Source organism: Ursus americanus, chromosome 31, assembly GCF_024610735.1.
Source record: "Ursus americanus isolate L20-20 chromosome 31, mUrsAme1.1.p, whole genome shotgun sequence".
Taxonomy (NCBI): domain Eukaryota; kingdom Metazoa; phylum Chordata; class Mammalia; order Carnivora; family Ursidae; genus Ursus; species Ursus americanus.
The window spans coordinates 12741547-12763638 of record NC_142157.1 but is presented as its reverse complement, the minus strand read 5'-3'; the positions used below and the strand labels follow the sequence as shown (position 1 = coordinate 12763638).

The following is a 22092-nucleotide window of genomic DNA, read 5'->3' as shown; positions in this document are numbered from 1 at the left end:
GGCAAAAATAATGCTGCTTAAACGTTAACTAAAAATTGCACAATTCGCCAACATTCAGCATTCAACTTTTACTGTCAACATTCTATTTAAACAGAGTGGGACAAGAAGGTGAAATAAAATGGCAAAAGTTTGACCAAGTGAAGGAAAAATAATTCCAATACTACTCAATGTTGTCTGTCAACAGCTGACAAAAGTCTGGATTATTAAGTGTTTAATTCATTTTTGTAGCTTAAATTTTTAAAAAGATTTTATTTATTTATTTGAGAGAAAGAGAAAGAGAAAGAGAAAGAGAGAACAAACGTCAGAGGGAGAGGGAGAAGCAGACTACCCGCTGAGCAGGGAGTTAGACACGGCGCTTGATCCCAGGATCCTGAGATCATGACCTGAGCTAAAGATAGATGCTTAACCAACTGAGCCGCCCAGGTGCCGCCTGTAGCTTCAATTTTTTAATTAAAATTCTATCTGAGCTTATATCACAGATCAGTTCAGTGTTAGTCCTGAAGATCTGTACTGTTTGTCCAGAGTAGGTAAGTGTCGAATTTTTCATTTGCTTTATGATGGCAGAAATAGCCTAAGTGACTGAATGACCGGTACAGTGACAGCCTTTGAAGAGTGCATGGATACAGACGTGCCCGATTCTGGACTGAACATACCGCCGTCTTTGTCATTGTTCTACCAGAGACAGTCATTTTGCCACAGAACGTGCCGTTGTTTGGAGGAGATACATGAAGCCCGATCACTGTAGACTGTGGAACAGTTACCCAAAGTCTAAAAAGTCACCATCACTTATTAGAAAGTTGCAGTTTATTGAGAAGGGCTCCCAACCACCTGCACTGAGATACTGCCTGAATATAGGGCAAAGTCCTGAACAATAGGAAAATGAGAGAAACAGCCAAAATTTACACCTCAGAGATGACCCCAGTTCTAATTTTTGCCCTGACCATAGGTTTTCATTTGCTATTTATGGAAAAGAAGTCCCAGTACCTTCTTTTTTCCTAATCAATGAGTGAACTGGATGTGTTCTGATCTAAGTTCAACCCCTCCACTTATTGGATCCTATCTATTTAAGGGCTTCCCTTATGACAATATTCACATCTCTTCCGCAGCATCATTTTCCATCTTTATGGGATCATTCCATAGCCATGCAAACATGTAATCTATCTCATTTTAAAAAATGTCACTTGACCTATAGCTTCCTCCAGTACCCCAATTCCCTACTTCTCTTTACTGCAAAACGTATAGAAAAAAGGGGTTTACTTGCTGTCTGTATTTTATCTTCTCCATTATCACCCACTACTGCTCCAAAACTGGTCTTGTCAAGACCACCTCAACATTCCCAAGTCCAGCAGGCAATTCTTGTTCCCCATCTTAGAAGACAAATTGGCAGAAGGAATTAACCACTCTCTTCTCTTTCTTGAAACACAATATGTTTGAATGAATTCAATTGATCCTACTCCTACTTCCCTGCTAGGCCATTCTCAGTCTCCTTTGCTGGATCCTCTTCATCTTCTGGACCTCCAACCATTACAACATGTCTATCTTCCTATTTATCTGTCTGTCTGTATGTATGTCATGATGATTTTATAGAGAGATGCAATAAATACCCATGCCCATTTATCCACCATTCTGTTTAAGAAAGAGAATATTACAATTCACTACTAGCTTCCTTTATGCCCTACTTTCTCTTTGATCCCATGCTCTTTCCCTGTCTCAGGCAACTATCATCCTGAATTTTGGTTTGCCATTTTCCTGCTTTCTTAAGGTTTACCTCATATGAAATTGTGTATACCCACAGACACACACAATTTCACACTCTATAGAAATGGAATCATATAGCATTATGGGATTTTTCATATGTATTCTTTAAGGCAAACATTATAGGATTTATATTATTAATTATATAACTATAATTATACATTATATAATAGGTACTATGTGGAAAAGGGTATAATGAAATCAAGCAAGATAGAGAAACACATTCCTTTACTGCAGATCTCAAAGCCTTTAACAAGAAGTGTTCACTGTGACTCCCTAAGTAGGAGCATTTGCCAAATACGCTTGACCTCTTCTTTTTTTAGAGCATCTTTTATTTTACGGCATCTGATGAAATGCTGTGCTTTACATCAGAAGGCAAAATGTGCAACTGTTTTGAGAGAAACCAATCTGATCAGCAAAGCCTCTCATATCCTCCTCACAATGACCCACAGAACGGCATGACTGATGTGTGAAGTGGACAAGACCACAGAGCAGGACAAGCATTTTTTCCCACATCTCTGTAAGCATGATGAAAAGAAGACACTTTCATACAAAAATGAAAGTGTGAAGAATAAAGAAAGTCAAAGTTAAATTGATAGTAAGTTTTGGATTAGAATGTCATCTGAACATGTCTGTATTTCAGTTAATCATATTTATATTATTGCTGAAGCCTAGAGATGGCATTCAAAATGAACCTCATTTTCAATACTTAAGAACAGACAAATCATGGAGATTTATATACAACTAATCATAAATTATATTTCCTTTAAATAATTTATATTAAGTGTTCCTAAAGGTCTATCAATAATGATATTTTCACAATAATTTATTTTCTTCATATTATAGAAATTATAATGTGAAGAGATATTTGTATACAATAATCACAGCTTTTAGGTAAATGTGTAACTGAAACAAACATATAAATTAATGCACTTTTCCGATACATTCCAGGAAAGCAATCTATTCTTTATCCCAGAAGTTCACACTGACCTTTCTAACTTAAGCTACAGGTCCAAATGCTTTCTTCAGTCACACTAATATCAGGCTCAGGATACTCTGAAGTTGGGTTTTTGTTAATATGATTCTATGTAAGTATTACATCTTTGTTTTTTTCCTCTTTTGCTATTTTCTTTAAGTAATAAATCTACTTTATTGAGTTGCAACTCCTTAGTGACATCGTGTCATCCCTGACATTTAAGGTATGATCTGTCTTGTCAAAACGTCATCTTCTTGTCATTTTAAAAAGAATACTTGCTACCTTTTACACAGTGTTTCTAAGTCTTCACAATTTTTTCCTCTAATAGCTTTGAAGAGGAAACTATTTTTAAAGACACGTTCCTAATTTCAATTCTTTAACAACTATTTTTGTCTGTGACTATTTTCTAAATTATCTCTTAAACATCTTTAAGTGTCTTTTTTTACCTTCTTATGTCAAATTGTTCATGTATAAGAACACAGAGATAAACCTGGACATCATGGTATTGGTAGTTTGTTAATATAAATGTCTAACAATTCTGAGGATGTTTTTAGAGACCATTAAGATTATCTAAAATCACATGTTCACATATAATACCTAAAACCTAAAGTATAAATCTGTTGGTCTTTTTATTAATTGAAAATCAACTACCAAACTTCAGAAATAGTTAATTACTTATTGTCCTGGTTCTGCACAGGAAAACTGAAGATGCATTTTTGTACACAGAGGAGAAACAGTAACTTGAAAAAAGAGACAGAATGAGTTCCTGATGTGTTTTTTCCCATGGGCAAAGACATTACCCCACCAACTCTAGCAAGGGAGTTAGAAATGAACTGAGATTTTACTCCTTTTTATAACTGGTTTTTTGTTTTGTTTTGCTTTGTTTCGTGTTTTTACTAGAGAGCTATAATATGCCAGCTAGGACATTGTAGAGGTACACTTTCTTATCTTTTGGCTCAAACCATCTTACTGTCAAATTCTCTCTCATTGCCAGAGCCAGGATCTCCTTATTTGTTGCTATAAAGGCATTCTCAGGATAATTTATTATGTTCTTAGTCTACTGCCAAGCTGTGACATTTCTGCCTCCACATCGTCATTGAATCTGTCTCCATTTGGTCCCATTAGAAATTCTCTGCAATTGTGGTGGTTTAATCTCACTTTAATGTCCTAATTTTTTAATTAACCTCTCCCTGTTTATTACAAAATAATGAGTTCCTTAACTTCCTTTCACTGAAGAGTTGACATTTGAGCGGGGAATTGGCCTTGGAAATATGTGGGTTAAGACTGCTCCGGGAAACAGTCAAGGTCAAGGCTGTGGGGAAGATGCATGCCACGCCTGCTCAAGGAAGAGCATCAAGACCAGTACTGATGCAGCAGAGTGAGAGAGGCAGAGAGCAGGGGAGTACAAGGTCAAAGAGGTAAAAGTGGGGCCAGGTCATTTAAGACTGTGTAGGCTAGAATTAAAGTCTCTTTTTGGTCTAAATTCTTTACTACCTCTCCATAGGGAACTCAGAGATAAAGAAGAGATTTACGGCTATACAATTATATAGGTGTATGTGCATGTGTGTAATTGCTTTACTTAGAATTATGTTGAAACTCGACAAATTTTTAATGTGCTATAATGGAAGCAGATGCAACAGACATGGTCGTGCTCTCAAAAAGCTTATGATTAAAAAGTATGATTCTAACAGATCTATTCATTGGAGAGTGAATATTTGGCATAGAAGGGCCAAAAGGAAACTGGGGAATTTTCCTATAGAAACACAGTGTCGTCCCAGATTGGAGGGAGATGTGGAGACACATCATCTTTGTTGATGTACGTCAGCGGCATACTAGCCAACGAATGTCGCCAGAGTGTAAGTGTGGTAACAGAGAAAGCTGAAGCCTCAGATTATAATGTAACCTAAATTTGTGTGGCTTCGTGTGGCCTCAAAATAAAGAAGTATCCTGTGTCAATCTATTCCTCCTACTGCTCTCCACTTAATTCTTCACACATAGCTACCTATAAAAACTGCTTTCTTCAAAAATGAAAAGGAGCAAGTCAAAACCACAAAGAGATACCACTTCACACCCACTAGGATGGCTTTTTTTTTTTTAAATACAGAAAATAACAAATGTTGGTAAGGATGTGGAGAAACTGGAATCCTCATGCACGGCTGACGGGGATGTAAATTGCTACAGATACCTCGGAAAACTGTTTGGTAGTTTCTTAAGAGTTAAATTACCATATAACCCAGCAATTTCACTCCTAGGTATATGCCTGAAAAACTGAAAGATAGGACTCAGATACTTATATACCAATGTTCATAGCAGCATTATTTACAATAGCCAAAAGGTGACAACCACCCAAATGTCTATCACAGCTAAATGGTAAACAGAATGTGGTATTATACATACAAGGGACTATTACTCAGCTGTAAAAAGGAATGAAATTCTGACATACGCTACAACATGGATGAACCCTGAAAACATTATGGTAAGTGAAATATGCCAGGGACATATACCATAAATACCATACATACCAAGGACAAATACCATACAACTCCACTCATATGAAGCACCTGACAATAGGCAAATTCAACAGAGAAAGTAGAACGGAGTTTGCCAACAACTAGGAGTAAAGGAGGAATGGGAAGTTATTATTCAATGGACAGAGTTTTAATTGGGGATGATGGAAACGTTCTGGAAATAGTGGTGATGATTGCCCAACACTATGTATGTACTTAATGCCACTAAGTTGTACACTAAAAATAATTAAAATGGTAGGTGTATATTTATGTATATTTTACTGCAATAAAAAAGAATTATCACAAAAAAGAAATCAGAAAGGAACCAGCACAGACTCTTTGTTTAAATACTGGAGGAAAGGGGGCACATGAAGAATGGACAACAAAATGACATTATCCAAGAAAATTTGCACAAGTTCAAATAAATAATTCTCACGGCCTCAAAGAAATTACAAAAAACATGTTCCCTCTGATACAGAAGCTCAAAGAAAAAGATATTAGAATCAAAGAAGAGATAAAAAAAACAGAGAGATAAAATTGCTCCAAGAAAGCTGGAGAAGAGGGGAGAAAGTGAAAATGGAAATAAACTAAAAACAGTAGAGAGGTTAAAGGAATATTAGAATCAGCTCAAGCAGAATAAACACACCTGAGAATAGTGTAAAGGTCATGGAATAAAGGCTTGATGGAAACACACAAAGGAAAATAGAAAAGTACAAAGATACACAAATGACTAGAAACATTATAAAGAAAGAAGAGAATATCCAATGTATACATAATTCCTGTTCCTGAAGAAGAAACAAACAATTAAATAAATATATTTTAAAATTCCAGGAATAGAAGAGGTCTTACATACATATATTGAAAAGAAACACCATGATCTTAGAAAAAAAATTATAAAGAATGATAAATTTCAAGGTAATTCCCAGTTTATTTTGTTTCAAGACTGAAGAATGCAATCAGGCTATTTTAAGAGCTGAAAATATTCAGATAATGGATAGAAAGTTCTGAGCAATAGAAAGTGTGTCCTAAAATTTTTATACTCAATTAAATTATTCTTCATGTATAAGAACAATGGGTAAGATTCTCAAGCATATAAGAACTCAGTAACTATAGAACTCATTGCTCCTTCATAAAAAATCTGTTAATGAAAACCAAGGGACAAATCAAAATAAAGAACTGAGGAATGAAGAAGCCAGGTTATAAAGATTAGTGGAAAATATTAAACCTATTTAATACAGACCTAAGGTTAAACAACTATGTGAATAATAGTTTTGTAATTGCATTATATACATGTTATAAATGTTAACAATTCAAAAATTATTAACAAAAATCAGAAAGTTGAGGGAAGGGTCAAAAGAAACTGTATTTATGTTCGATTTCTTAACTGTCCCAGCTGAAGTCAAGTGATACTGTCTAAGGTGAAACATATAGCTAAGTGAAAAAGAATTAACCCAACTTTTAAAACATTTTATAGTCTTTTTAATAGAAAGATCTATTAGAACTAACAATGCTTGTTGTGAGGATTAACTTATCTAAATATTAGTAATATTTTTAGTTTCACTTCAGTTTTTCAGTTAAAACAATACAGATTATAATTAATTTTTATAAAATGTCATAGATCTGTATCTTGATTTCCACCATCATTTTCTATTTCAATTTATAAATGTGCATACACAGATGTCTCAAACAATCAAATGTATACAGTGATTATTTCTAGATGATAATAACTTTGGTTGTGTTTGGCTGTGACTTTTTCTTTGTGCTTAGTTTGCAAGTAATGGTAATTATTATATTTCAAAAAAACAGAGTATTTTTAAGAGGCACACAGTCTAACCGGTATTTATTTTTGCAAAAATGTAAACACTGTTGCTTTTTCATTGACAAACAAAAGCCAGGGGTCAGATTCTCAATGACTTAAGGCTCTCTCAGTTTATTAAAACTCTTTCAGCATAAGGAAAATAATTACTTAATTCCTGACATATCACTGATCCAAGACTCTTAACCAGATACTCTGGAAAATGCATACTGGATAGCCTCCATGCTTTTATGAGTAGAAGACCACACCCACCAACAATCAGTCTTCTCTCTGGTAGGTTGAGGAAAGAGTATAGGAACAAGTGGATAAATGGAGCTGCACAGAATTCCAGGACATTTATAACCATTTCTTCTCTTCCTCTAACCTATCCTGTAACAGAGAACAGAGTGTCTTAGCGTCACACTCTTTAAGCTCCCTTGAAGGAGGTGGTCTGGTTTTTGTCTTTTAATCTCAATATTTTAACTAATATTCCTGAAATTCGATAGCAGTTTGGGAATTAAGAGTCTTCTATCCCCAGGGCGTCTATGGATGGCTCAGTCGGTTGAACACCCAACTCTTGGTTTCGGCTCAGGTCATGATCTCAGGGTCTTGGGATCGAGCTCCCTGTTGGGCTCTATGCTCAGTACAGAGTCTGCTGGAGATGCTCTCCCTCTCCCTCTGCTCCTCCCCCTGCTCATGAGGGCACACGCACATGCATGCACACACTCTGTCTCTCTCTCTCTCAAATAAATAAATAAAATCTTAAAAAAAAAAAAAGTCTTCTATTCCCATATTCTTTGAGCTACCTTGGCATGAAACACCTATTCCCGTACTACTGTTTTCTTGACAGTACTGCTAAGCTCATGAGTAACTTTCCTTTCAATTTACTTTCTCTCTTTTGCTCTGGATTCATCCAAACGGATCTAAGTGACACCAAGTAAGATGCAGTCTAGATCAGCTTAAAAAACTGTGTTTTAAGGATGGAATCTTTGAGTTGAGGAGAAATCTCCTTACAAAAGCCCCTAGATAACTGAAGTCTGAGAAACGTTGGCCTAGTTGTAAAATTGGGAACTTTGTGCCGTATGTTTGTCACAACGGAAGTGAATCGGTCTCAGTACTGAACTGCTACCATTTTTCTCCAAAAAGAACCAGGGCTCCTTAGAGAAAAGGTGGATTCCAGGGCTGGGCTGCGGAAAGTTTCTTCTGTTGAACTAGAATGTAGGGAAGTGCTTGGAATGATGGGGTAATATGAAAAGAATGCAAGAGCCAGCTTGAAGGGGCTCCACTGGGCAAATTTAGGTTAATTTGAGCTTTAAAATAAATAATTATAGTAATGGATTAAAAGCTCAGCTGTTTTAGCTATATTCTCATAGTCACATTCTCGCTCCCCTCCCTGCGTTCAACTCTCTGTCCTTTATTTCCCTCCCCATAAACTCTATGCTCAGAACAATATGCTTGCTCCTGTTTTTCTTCTGCTTCTGAATGTTGTGTGTGCTCTACACTGGAGATTTAAAAAAATCTGAGTTTTAGTTTTAGGCTTTGGGGTGATCAAAACAGAAGTAGTCTTTTAACTGACTTAGGTTCTGAGCCACTGAAACCAACTTGATATGGTCTATAGGGTCATATATTAGGTTCAAATATAAAATAGCCATTTTTGTAAGTAAAATGGTTCAGTATCAGAAACTTCCTACGGTTCAACAACATGCTCCATCCAAGCTCACAGGAGTTTTACATTGGGTCTTACAGTCAAATCTTAAGCTATTTTAAACTGGTTTCCTGTTTTATCTTCTTGCCTTTTATTTCCTCGGAGACCTAATGAGGAAAGGTGCCTGAACAAAGGGGTAGAACATGGGCATCCCTGTTTATCCTGTTTAATGTTATCTCAATCACACATTCATTCCTCTATCACAAGTACTGTCATAGAGAGAAAGGAGTGTTAGACCAGGAGTCAAGAGACTAATCTTGGCTTTCTCGTTACTTAGCTGAGAAAAGTTGGATAAGTTACAGTTTCTCTCAGACTCCCTTTTCATTTGCAAAATAGACGTTGAATAAAGACTAAGTTGTGTCTGGCGTTCCTTCCTGTTCTAATATTTTACAGTTCTTTATTTTAGGGCCTGGGGTGGAGTAGGGAAACAACATGAAAATTAGTATTTGGGGCGCCTGGGTGGCACAGTGGTTTAGCGTCTGCCTTCGGCTCAGGGCGTGATCCCGGCGTTATGGGATCGAGCCCCACATCAGGCTCCTCTGCTATGAGCCTGCTTCTTCCTCTCCCACTCCCCCTGCTTGTGTTCCCTCTCTCGCTGGCTGTCTCTATCTCTGTCAAATAAATAAATAAAATCTTAAAAAAAAAAAAAGAAAATTAGTATTTATTTATATATGTAAGGGTATGGAGAGGCACATCAGCCATCCAAATAGCTAATCAAGGTTAGAGGAAATAATTCACCTTATTAGCCGAAACTAGTGGTTTAGTCAAGTCAAAAACGAACTTCTAGACTCCATATCACTTAAAATGTTTTACTAATCCATAAAATGTCATTTTATGTAATTTAACAGGTAAAATATACTTCAGTTGATATTTTAAAGTTCTTTTTTCTTTCTTCTATAAATTATATTAAAGTTTTTAGATGATTATGAAGACTAATCATTTGTTCACAAATGTATGGACTTCAAATCATGAGTCTCTTTTGAGAATCTGTAAGAAAATGTTTTAAATGCTTTCACTCTCTGCTATCCAATTATAACAATGCTAAATTTAGTCAGATTTTGGTTTGTCCTCATCTGCACAATGATGATAATCTCTAATTTGGACTTTCCAATATAAGCATTGTTATGAAATCGTCTGTAGTCTAAGATTGCTTAGAAAAGGCAAAAATAACCTTAATTCTTGCAAATCTGAACAACAATATGCAGCATAAAAGAAGAAAAGGCTCATTGCATAACAACTCAGCAGAACAGTGAATACGCAAAGCCACCTTCCATGGAGTTACCCAGCACTGAAAACAATTCTCCTTTATTCAAGCACACTTTAAAAAAAAAAAAAAAAAAAAAAAAAAAAAAAAAATTATAACCCCCATTAAAACTTTCATAAACAATTTTGGTATGGACCACACCAGAAACAGAGAAAGTAGGTAAGATATCTAACAAACAAGAAATGTATAGGTCACATTTATATCATCCAATGATTAGACCTTTTGGCTATTTAGGTTTACTTCAACCTTATCACTTAATCCTCCCTGCAGCATAAAGTCTAGCCAAAAGTTATAAAGTTCATTTCTGCAAAACCCAGGGAAGTCAATGAGCCCTGGTCCACTAACTAAATTACTTACTCCTCTTGTCAAGAATGCTTTACGCATGTGCACCCACGCACATATACACACCCTATGCAGCAAAAAGCTTTCCTATCAATTTCTGATATATCATCTCCCATTCTCTCACCTAAAATAAAATTACTTTCCTTACCAGACTTAATCAATAGTATATTTTAATCTCTTTTCTTCCCCTGTGTCTTATGCTCCATCCAAGCCTTCATTAAGTAACCTGACCCCTTCTGTCTAAAGAGCATGAACACTAACTTATTTGAAACCAAGGTACACAGTATAAACTTGGGAAGTATATATTAATATCTCAAGCAGTTACAGAAAAAGATGTTATAAAAGATGAAATAGATAGCTAATTAAGCACAAAGTCAACATAATGAGGTTTTTGTTAGACAGAATTTTTTTTGTTAAGTCTTCTTTTCTGTTACTTTTTTCCTTCTTACGCATATCAGAATTATGAAGCAGAAGTGTTATCTTTACATTTCTCTTAAATTTCCATTTCTTCCCCCTTTTTTTCTCTGTATCTGACATCATCATAGGTACAGGTCCATCAGATATCTTTCAAAATTGTATACCAGTCAATGAAAGGGTCTTTAATTACTGCTTTGAACATTTAGCAGCATAAAATTTGCTCTTCTTTCAAATGTTCTTGTTTTCTAGAGTACTTCATCCATTTAAGAGGCTTTAAAATTCTTTTACAGATCTTAGGCCCATGCTCATTAATATAACCACTTGATTTGAATAAATATGAACCTTATAAATAAAAATAAAATGAAATTCTGCTAACATCTCAAAATAACATTAAGAAGTGTTTTACTGCCTGTTAGCACTAAATAAAGTAATACTAATAAGGATCATCATTCACAGCCTTCTATATTCAAGCAGGTCCTTTGGAAGCTACTTCAATAGGACAACAGCCACTAGTTTGGGGTACAGGTCTAAATTCATTCAAGTATAACCTCATTCATCCACTCACTGCATATTTACTGTGCTTCAACTATGGTGACAGGTACTGGGCTGTGAGCAAAATAACTGTATCATCTCCTTATTCTCTAAGAACTAGAGTTTGTGCAGGAGAATGACATTAATCAAATAATGGCACTTGTGAATGTACACTTACCAACTGACATGGGGATTGTCAAGAAAGACAGTGGGATTCCATGAGAAACTATTAAAAGGAATTTGACTCTAATTGGGAGTCAAGGAAAGAAAGCTCTCCTAAAAAAGTGATATTTAAGTAGAAATGTGAAGGATGACTAGCAAGTTGTTAATTAGGCAAGAGAAGTGGTGAGACAGCAGGGGTGGGGGTGGGAAGAAGAAAGGAGGACTCTTCAAAACTGAAGAAAAAGCATGTAACAACATCCTATGACAAGAGGCATATTAGTTTCTTATTGCTACTGTAACATACTACCACAAACTTAGTGGCTTAAAACAATACAGATTTATTAACTTACAGTTCTGGAATTTAGAAGTTCAAAATGGATCTTAAGGATCTAAATCAAGGTGTTCTTTCTGGAGGCTCTTGGGAAGAATGTTTCCTTGCCTTTTCCAGCTTCTAGAGACTGCCTGCATCCCCTGGCTTGCGGCCTCTTTCATCCATCTTCAAAGCCGGCAAGAGCCAGTCCAATCTTTTTCATACTTTCTCTTTGGTTCTCTCTCTTCTGCTTCTCATTTTCACTTAGGACCCTTGAGCCCATCTACAAATCTGTGATAATCTCTTTATCTCAAAGTCCTATATTTCATCACATCTGTAAAGTCCCATTTTCCATGTAAGGTAACATATTATAGGTTCCAGGGATTAGGACAGTGGACATTTCTGGGGAACCATTTTAATACCACCATGAGAGAGATTATGTATCATTTATGAACTGAAAGAAGGTCAGAGTAGCTGGGTGCAGAAAGTGAGAAGAAAAGTGGTATTGGATGAGGCTGGGGAGGTGGGCAAGGGCAACACTATATATAACATCACACACCATATCAAGGGTTTTGATCTTTATTCTAAGAACACTGGGAGCTAGCTATAGAAGTAGTGACAGATTAGATTTTATATTTTAAAATATCCTTCTGGCTACTGGATACAAAATGTATTTTAAAATAGCAGAGGTTCAGGAAAAAAGGTGATGGTGACTACAACAACAGATATTCAGATGATTATTATTCAGATAAGTGAAATCATTTGGGTCTTTTACTTCCTAATTGGGTGATTGTATAATTTTGGCTAAACATCTTTCTGATAGTTCTATGGGGAAGATATAATGTCATGATACATAACTTGCCATTTATACAGAAACAGTCCCAGGCATGATAAAGACTCTTTGTGTTATACTGCTTCTATTATTAATTACTGTGTATAACTCCATAGTAGTAAATTAGACAACTTCAGTAATATGGATGATTTTATGGAAAAAGTTAAAAGGATTATACCCAAATAAATTTCTATCTTAAGGAGAAATATAATTCAAGAAGTAGAAAACTTGGAAAATTAAGAACCCTTATAAACACTGAGTGGGGGAAGAGGGTTAGAAAATGAGGTAATGGAGAGGGCAGGATCCAAATCACGTTGGATCTTGGAGCTCATTCTAAGAATTTTGGCTTTTACTGTAAGCAAAATTGTGAACCTTTTGAGAGTTTTGAGGGGTGCCATGGTCTAACTTGCGCATTACAACTAGTTGATACTTTGAAAATAGATCACAGAGGGGTTAGTGTGGAGGGATAGAGGCCGGGGGAGAGACTATGACAATAATCCAGAAGAGGCTGATTGTGGTTTAGACCAGGATGGTAACACTGAATGAGGTAGAGGGAGTGGTTGGGTTTTTGCTATGTTTTGAAGGGTTTCTGATGGATGTGAGAAAAAGAAAGTTGTCAAGAATGACTCCCAAGTTTTAGCCTGAGTAACTAGCAGGACAGAGCTGTCATCAATGGAGATAGGGAGACTGACTTTGAGGGTGTGGGAGATCAAGTATCTCAGTTAAGAACATGATAGGGAATTCTGGTAGACCCTCAAATGCAGTTGTAAAGTAAGCAATTGAATATGAGTTTGGAGCTCAGGGGAAAGGTTTAAACTGGACATATAAATTTGGAAGTCACTGTATATCAATAGTATTTATAAAGCTTTGAGGCTAGATGAGATCACCAAGGGAGAATGTAGAATATGAAAAAGCTCCACTAGGACTGAGGCCTAAGCCACTTAAGTATTAAGAGGTGGGAAAGAAGATTAAGAATCAGGAAAGAAGGCTGAAATGGAGCAGCTAGTGAGGTGAGAGGTAAAAGAACATGGTGCCATGCAAGCCCTACCTTTTTCTTCTCTAACATCTACTCATCTTTCAGATCTCAGTCGAGTGATACTTTATTCCCTAGACTTGGTTGGTCGTCTTTCCTAAGTGTCTCCACAGCACCCTGCCTCCATAGCATCTTAGCTTTTTTCAATTATATTATAATTGCCTGTACTGACTCACCTTGTTCTGTAACTGTAAACTTCCTGAGAAGAGAAATCAAGTTTCTCTCACTCACAAAAAATTCCCAGTTTAGCATAGTACTTAACACACAATAACTGCTGAATATAAGTTGGTTGAATTGAATTAGGAAAATTAGTACTTACCTTGTGGTTACAGACAGGTTGCTAGTGTGATAGGAATAGTCTACTAGGATTATCTATGCCACTAATACCACACATACATTTATTTTGTTTATTTTTCTATGTAACTATCTGGAATTTTTCAGCACAAATTTGTTGATGTGTCTCATGCTTTTAATTCAAGTAGAGAGGGAAGAAGGAAACCAATATTTATATGTTTATGTATATGGCAAGCATACATATCAAGCATGCCTTTTTTACGTTAGCTCACTTAAGCAGTTAACCCTCCTGACAAATTTGGGAAGAAAAGTATGATTACCTGCACTTTACTTTTTTACTTTATATGTCTATTATATATAGATATGGGTACATAAACTCATATACAGATATATTAAAAAAGTAATATATATATATGAACAGTTATATATACTATAATATACATACATGTATACACATACATTTATATAAACATATATGTACACATATCTATAAATACACACACACACATATAAAAATTACTGCCTGAGCAAAACAAAACAAATGGCTATTTTTAAAATACAATTATGTTACTTACTGGAAAGTATAGAAGCAGAGACCCAAAAAGAATTGTTTCCAACAGGATAAGGCCCGATGCCCTGATGCTCTAAAAAAAAAGAAAAAGAAAAAGAAAAAAAAAGAAATAGAAAAGGTCATTGTTAATTTACATTCTTAGATTGAAAGAACTTATGCTATTGTGACAATGCCTCAACCAGCAAATGAAAATTGGCTAGTATTTCAGAAGTGAACTTAACTGAAACATGCAAAAAGACTGACTATAAAGGTGGTGGTAGACTTAATGATATTGCCAGTGGCTTCATGGAATTTTGTTCTCTAAAATTTGAATCCGTGAACAATCTGAACAGCTGAGAACACTTTTTAGAAGATCCTTTCAATCCAAGAAGTTCACAGATACAAAATATCTTGCTTGTATTTCTGAAGCATCAACCACAAGTACATATGGAATGCTAACCCTCAACCATTTCACAAATACTTGCAGGATGGTTTCGGTGAATAAAACAGACATAAACACAAGGTCGGCATCTCAGTAATATATATCCCACCACGTCAAAATACAGTCACCCACGCTCACCTCACAGAGCTGTACTATGTGAATAATATAAACTACATTAAATAACAAATGTATTTCCCCTTGTGAACATGCTTAAATTATTAACTGAAAATTCAACAGAATAAGTTGATTTTTGTATAGTTTCCTAATTATTTAAAGTTTACTATGCATAAATATGCTTAATAATCTTAAGATATTTTGTTAGACTCAAAGAGCATTACCTTTTCAAAGCAAAATAACTGAAGTGGTGGCAAGAAATAAAAGACCAAATAATTTTATCTTCTAACAAAAAATTTTGCTTCAATGAGTTCAAGTATCAATACAGAGTAATACATTAATTAAGAGTACAAACACAAAAACAGGTACCTGTGTTTTCACTAAATGCAACATGAAATATGTAAAAAAATTACAGCTGGTGCAAATATAGTACCTTCACAGGAAAATAATTTGAAGTAGTAGCAACGGACTTTGCAACAAAAAGAAGAAGCTAAAAACCCAAGCCACGAGAGTTCATTACATTAAAACAATGTCAGATAAAAACAAAAACAAAACAAGAAAACCCCACATAATGTCAGATAAATGATAGCCAGAGAAAGAAAATTATAATATCTCTTCAAAACGCTGCTAGGACATTGTTAGACACAGAGGAATACTTTATGTGATCCCTCAAAAGAACTCAAGGCTTTCATTAATCTAAGAATTTGCAATGGAGAAATAAGTTTAGTCAGTGAACAGACTTGATTATTCAAGTGGCTTCTCACTGTTGGTCTTTATTTTAGCTAGCAGATGCTTTTAGTGAAAAGAAAATTTCTATCAGCAAGCCTTTAGATGGGTTTTGGCTGGTGGAATTTCTAAGATGGCAAATTACACTCATACCTAATTATGATTACTCAATTTTTTAAACTTTACAAAAAGGTGACACTAAGAGTGAGAGTCCAAAATATTATATAAGACTGCTTGTAAAACAATCTATGCTTTTATTTGAGAGAGAGAGCACGAGCACGTGTGAGGGCGGGGTTGGGGGGGGAGGAGGAAGAGGGAGAGAGACAGAATATCAAGCAGGCTCCCTGATGATTGCAGAGCCGCACACCAGGCTTGATCCCATGACCCCGAGATCATGCCCTGAGGGGAAATTAAGAGTTGACGTTTAACCAACTGAGCCACCTGGCACCCCCTCTATGCAATATTGTTTTTCAAAAAGGGGGGATATGAAAAAAAGCTGAGAGGTTTAATGGAAAAGACAGACTTTGAAGTTCTCTTCAGCTCAGTTTGAATTATGAAATAATCACTGAGTAGGCCACCTTGAATTTCAGTGTCTTCACCTATAGAATGGGCATCCTAATATTTACCTTATTAAATCTGAGGGTTTTAATAAAATATAGAGTATACAAAATGGCTACTATTATGCCCAATTCTTAGCAAGTAGATACGCACTTGTCAAAGTAAAAAACAGCACTAGGATGGTGAATCTGAAATCCACAGAATAAGCAGTCAATTTTTTTTTTTAAATGCTTGGGATCCAAATGACCTCAGAAGAGCCAAAAGTGGGGGTAGAGAACCCAAGAGTTCTTTTGGGGGGGGGCAGTAGTTTCTTAGCTGCGTTACAACCATTATTACCACATAACAGTGGTAGTGGAGCATATATTCTCAGAGTAAATAACCTGCTTCCTTTTCATTTGGTAATATTGAGCAATCTTCTTAACTCTTCACTACCTTGCTCCTGGCTGAGCAGAGGAGCCCATAATTTCAAATCATTAACTGGAATTCCAACAAGTGGTTCCACAATCAAATGGAAGATCTATTCAAAATGTGCCCTTTTCTTTTCAAAATATTCTTGGGCTGAGTTGGCTTCATGGCCTCACAGAATGAGTAGGTACCTAATAAGTGGGACTTCAGGAACAAAAAAGAAACCTCATGCTCCCTAAAACATCTCCCCATTGTCTTGTTGGTACTGGAAGTTCTTTGAACTAGAGAGATGCCTTTTATTTTGTATTTGGTGCCAAGCTACATGCTGACTTAAGTTTAAAGTGAAGAACAGAAATCTTTTCCTTGAAGTCTAAGTGATAGGATGAGGAAGGAAAGAGGAGGGACTGAAAAATGAAGATGGTGCAGTCACTCTGGAAAACAGTATGGAGGTTCCTCAAAAAGTTAAAACCAGAACTACCCTATGATCCAGCAATTACACTACTAGGTATTTACCAAAAGAATACAAAAATACAAATTCAAAGGGATACATGCATCCCTATGTTTATAGCAGCATTATCTACAAGAGCCAAATTATGGAAACAGCCCAACTGTCCATCAATTGATGAATGGATAAAGAAGATGTGCGCACACACACACACACACACACACACACACACACTGGACTATTATTCAGCCATAAAAAGAATGAAATCTTGCCATTTGTAATGATGTGGATGGAGCTAGAGAGTATTACGCTAAGTGAAATAAGCCAGTCAGAGAAAGACAAATACCATATGATTTCACTCATAGGTGGAATTTAAGAAACAAGGCAAACAAGCAAAGGGGAAAAAAGAGAAAGAGGCAAACGAAGAAACAGACTCTGATGGTTACCAGAGGGGAGGTGGTAGGGGATGGGTGAAATAGGTGATGGGGATTAAGAAGTGTACTTGTGATGAGTGCAGGATGACGTATGGAAGTGTTAAATGCCTATACTGTACACATGCAACTAATATTACACTGTATGTTAACTAACTGGAATTAATATAAAAACTTAAAAAAAAAAGAAAAAAATTAAGTTGGGTAAGGGATATAATGAGCAAAATAATAGAGCCCAAGGAAGAATTTCACCTCCTTCACAGTTGTGCCTGAGATAGAAATGGTGGTATGGAACCCTTTTAACCAGAATTGGTAACTGAAACTCTGAAAAAACTTTACTGAAAGAGGATCAACAATATATAATATGCTATTTATATAAAACACATACATACATGTCAATACCATATATTTTCTAGGTATATATAAATATACCAAATACATATCTGGAAGATACATACCAAGCTGATAACAATTTTTTTTTCTTCTGGAGAAATGGACAGATTTGGGGACAGATCAACTTATTCAAAAATATTTTCATTTCTTTGGAGATGTAGTCATATATTGCTATGTAATATGCATTTTAATAATTAAATTAAGTAAAATTAAAGAAAGGTAATCTAAAATGTGATAGTTCAACTATTGGAAAGTTCCATCACATGCCAAGAAGTCTAAACGAAGGCCTTCCCAACTAATATCTACTTAATAAGTTTTTATTTAGTACCAACCTGATGCATAAAATTAACAGCATTTTTTTAAAAGATTTTATTTATTCATTTGACAGAGATAGAAACAGCCAGCAAGAGAGGGAACACAAGCAGGGGGAGTGGGAGAGGAAGAAGCAGGCTCCCAGCGGAGGAGCCTGATGTGGGGCTCGTTCCCAGAATGCCAGAATCACGCCCTGAGCTGAAGGCAGATGCTTAACGACTGAGCCACCCAGGCACCCCATCAACAAACAGCATTTTTATGATACTTACAGGTAAATACAGAGCTGGGGGAGTTATCACAGGGCCTAACTCTCTCATTTAGAATCTAAAAAGCCTAATAAATATAATCCCAGAGTTTACAACAGAGGTGTGTACATTGCACCTCACTCCACTCCATCCCACCTGCCCCATTTCTTAAACTTTCTGAACTGACTTACAAAGGTTTGTAACAGTCAGATATCAAACCTGTATACTAAAGAAAAGAGCTAATCTTATTATACCAATTTTATTAAATTATGTCAAAGTCCATTTCTAAATTCCCTAATCCTTGGATGCAAAGTACAGAGGCATAAGATGAAGCACAGCTGCAGCTGTCACAAGATTTGTTCGTGATGTAGACGAACAAAGGAAGCTAAGTCACTGGAAGTAGTAAGGTGATGAGAATGCTGAAGTCTGATTTTTAAAAAAACAATTAAAATGGTTTGTCATTATTTCCTTGATTCTACTTCATTTATATTTCTAAAACATTTTTAGCCATTGGGGAAATTAATGTATATCTTGCTAGAACAGTGCAGCTATTCTGAATTATAGCTGATTTCTTTAGTCCTGGAGCAATTAAAGTTTCTTTCTATTACAAAAGGAACCTCTGAGCATGAAGGTATTTTTACACAGCTGTACCTCAGAATGCATGATGAAAATATAATAAAGCAATGGAATTAGATTCTGAAAAGAATGAACTGGCCTAAGTTCGGATCATAAACCAACACTATAAATCTGTGTCATTTACAAAAACAATTAGCCATGCTAGCAGAACAGACTTCTATTTCTTTACAGAAATCCATGGACAGGGAAATTACAAATAAACAAACACCTGACGAAACAGTACACAATAACAAATTGGAAGCAAGATGTAAAAGTGGCCTTAAAGAGAATCCTAACATTGAGAGACATGAGGATGCTATTTTTTAATAATTTTATTTACAGTTACATAAATAAATGAGAACAGACTACATCTGGTTTGACAGACTACATGCAATTATTTTGTCTTAGAAGATCTGTGATGAAATATTGAAGAACCATTCAGATTTAGAAAAATTTGTCAGGGAACAATTGCCCAAAATGTGGTTAAAATCAGTATTGGTTTTTCAAAAAAATTAGTAGCAATGAAAAAGGTACAAAAAAAGCAGAATATATTCAGGACAGAGATTGCTAAAGTGAAATAAAAGCAATTAAGAGAGTTCTATTTTATTTATTTTACTTATTTTAAATTTTTATTCAAGTATAATTCACAGTATTATATTAGTTTCAGGTGTATGATATAATGATTCAACAACTTCTATACATTATTAAGTGCTCATCATGAGAAATATACTCTTAATCCCCTTCACCTATTTCACCCATCCCCCCCACCTCCCTTTTGGCAACCACCAGTTTGTTCTCTATGTTTAAGAGTCTGTTTTTTTTTTTTTGTCTTTCTCTCTTTTTTTTTTTTTTCGTTTCTTAAATTCCATATATGAATGAAATCATATGGTATGTGTCTTTCTCTGGATTTCTTTACTTAGCATTATTCCCGCTAGATCCATCCATGTTGCTGAAAATGGCAAAATTTCATTCTCTTTAATGCCTGATTAATATTCCATTGTGTATATATATAACCACTTTTTCTTGTTCCATTCATCTATTGATGGACATCTGGGTTGCTTCAGCATCTTGGCTATTTTAAATAATGTTGCAAGAAACATAGGGGTGCATATAACTTTTCAAATTCATATTTTCATTTCCTCTGGGTAAATACCCAGTCATGGAATTACTGGATCATATGATAATCCTACTTTTAATTTTTTGAGGAACTTCCATATTGCTTTCCATAGTGACTGTACCAATTTACATTCCACCAACAGTGCAAGAGGGTTCCTTTTCCTCCACATCTTCGCCAACACCTGTCATTTCTTGTGTTTTTTATTTTAGCCATTCTGACAGGTGTAACGTAATATCTCATTGTGGTTTTTATTTGCATTTCCCTGATGATGAGTGATGTTGAGCATCTTTTCATGTGTTTGTTGGCCACCTGCTACGTCTTCTTTGGAAAAATGTCTACTCAGGTCCCTGCCCATTTTTAATTGGATTATTTATTTTTTGGGGGTTGAGTTGTCCAAGTTTTTTATATATTTAGGATATTAACCCATTATGAGATATATCATTTGCAAATATCTTCTCCCATTCAGAAGGTTGTTTTTTTGTTTTGTTGATGGTTTCCTTCACTGTACAAAAGCCTTTTATTTTGGTGTAGTTCCAATAGTTTAATTTTGCTTTTGTTTCCCTTGCCAAAGAAGACATATCTAAGAAAAGTGTTTTTTTATGGCTCATGTCAAAGAGATTACTGCCTATGCTTTCTTTTAAGAATTTTATGCTTTCAGGACTCAGATTTAGGTCTATAATCCATTTTGAGTTTATTTTTGTGTATGGTGTAAGAAAGTAGTTCAGCTTCATTCTCAGTTTTCCATCATTTGTTGAAGAGACTATCTTTTTTCCCATTGTATACACTTGCCCACTTTGTCCTACTTTTTGCCACTTTAATTGTTATGTGTCTTGGTGTGGACCCCTTTGGGCTGGTATTGTTGGGGGCTCCCTGTGCCTCCTGAATCTGGATATCTGTTTCCTTCCCCAGATTAGAGAAGTTTTCAGGCATTATTTCTTCAAATAAAATTTTGTTTCCTTTTCTCTCTCTTCTCCTTCTGGGATCCTTATAATCTGAACATTATTATGCTGGATGTAGCTGAGTTCTCTTACCTTTTCTAATTTTTTATTATTCTTTTCTGTTTTTACTTTTTAGCTTGGTTGCTTTCCATTACTCTGTCTTCTGGTTTGCTGATCTATTTTTCTGCTTCCTCTAGTCTACTACTTATTCCCTCTGGTGCACTTTTAATTTCAGTTATTGAGTTCTTCATCTCTGATTGGTTCTCTTCTATATTTTCTATCTCTTTGTTGAATGTCTCACTGAGATCCTCCACTCTTTTCTCAAGTCCAGTAAGATTCTTTCTTTATTGCTGTTACTTTGAATTTTCTATCCAGCATATTGCTTATCTCCATTTCATTTAGTTGTTTTGCTGTGATTTTGTCCTGTTCTTTCATTTGGGACATATTCCTCTGACTCTTCTTTTTGTCCAACTTTCTGTGTTTGTTTCAATGCATTAGGAAAGTCAGCTACATCTCCTGATCTTTAAAGTAGTGGCCTTATGAAGAAGAGATTCTGTGGTGCCCTGTAGCACAGTATCCCCTGTTCACCAGAACCTGGCATTTCAGCAGTGTCTCCTAAGTATGTTGTATGCACCCTACCATTGTGGTTGAGACATATTTGCTTTCAGTCTTGTCATCTGCAATGGCACTTTCTGCCTGCTGTGGGCAGTTTGGTCCCCGTGCTGCTAAATGGCCAGTTTTCAGCCATCTTGGGCTTATAGTTGGGTCAGACCAGATGCTGCCTTCAGTCTAGTACTGGGGTCACAGGGAACTGTAGGATGCTCTTCCTGTGTTGTCTCCTGAGAGGCTTTTATTGGTAGGCAGAGCCAGCAATCAGA

The 22092-nt window shown here is 35.7% G+C and overlaps 1 protein-coding gene across 1 annotated transcript in view; it reads right to left on the bottom strand.

Moving 5' to 3' along the window:
* GPR158 (G protein-coupled receptor 158) overlaps positions 1-22092 on the bottom strand; it is a 431433-nt gene that overhangs the window by 120291 nt on the left and 289050 nt on the right. Inside the window, exon 5 of the mRNA XM_087857604.1 lies at positions 14499-14567. Within this exon, the coding sequence (XP_087713730.1) occupies positions 14499-14567 (69 nt within the window). The remainder of the gene's footprint in view (positions 1-14498; positions 14568-22092) is intronic.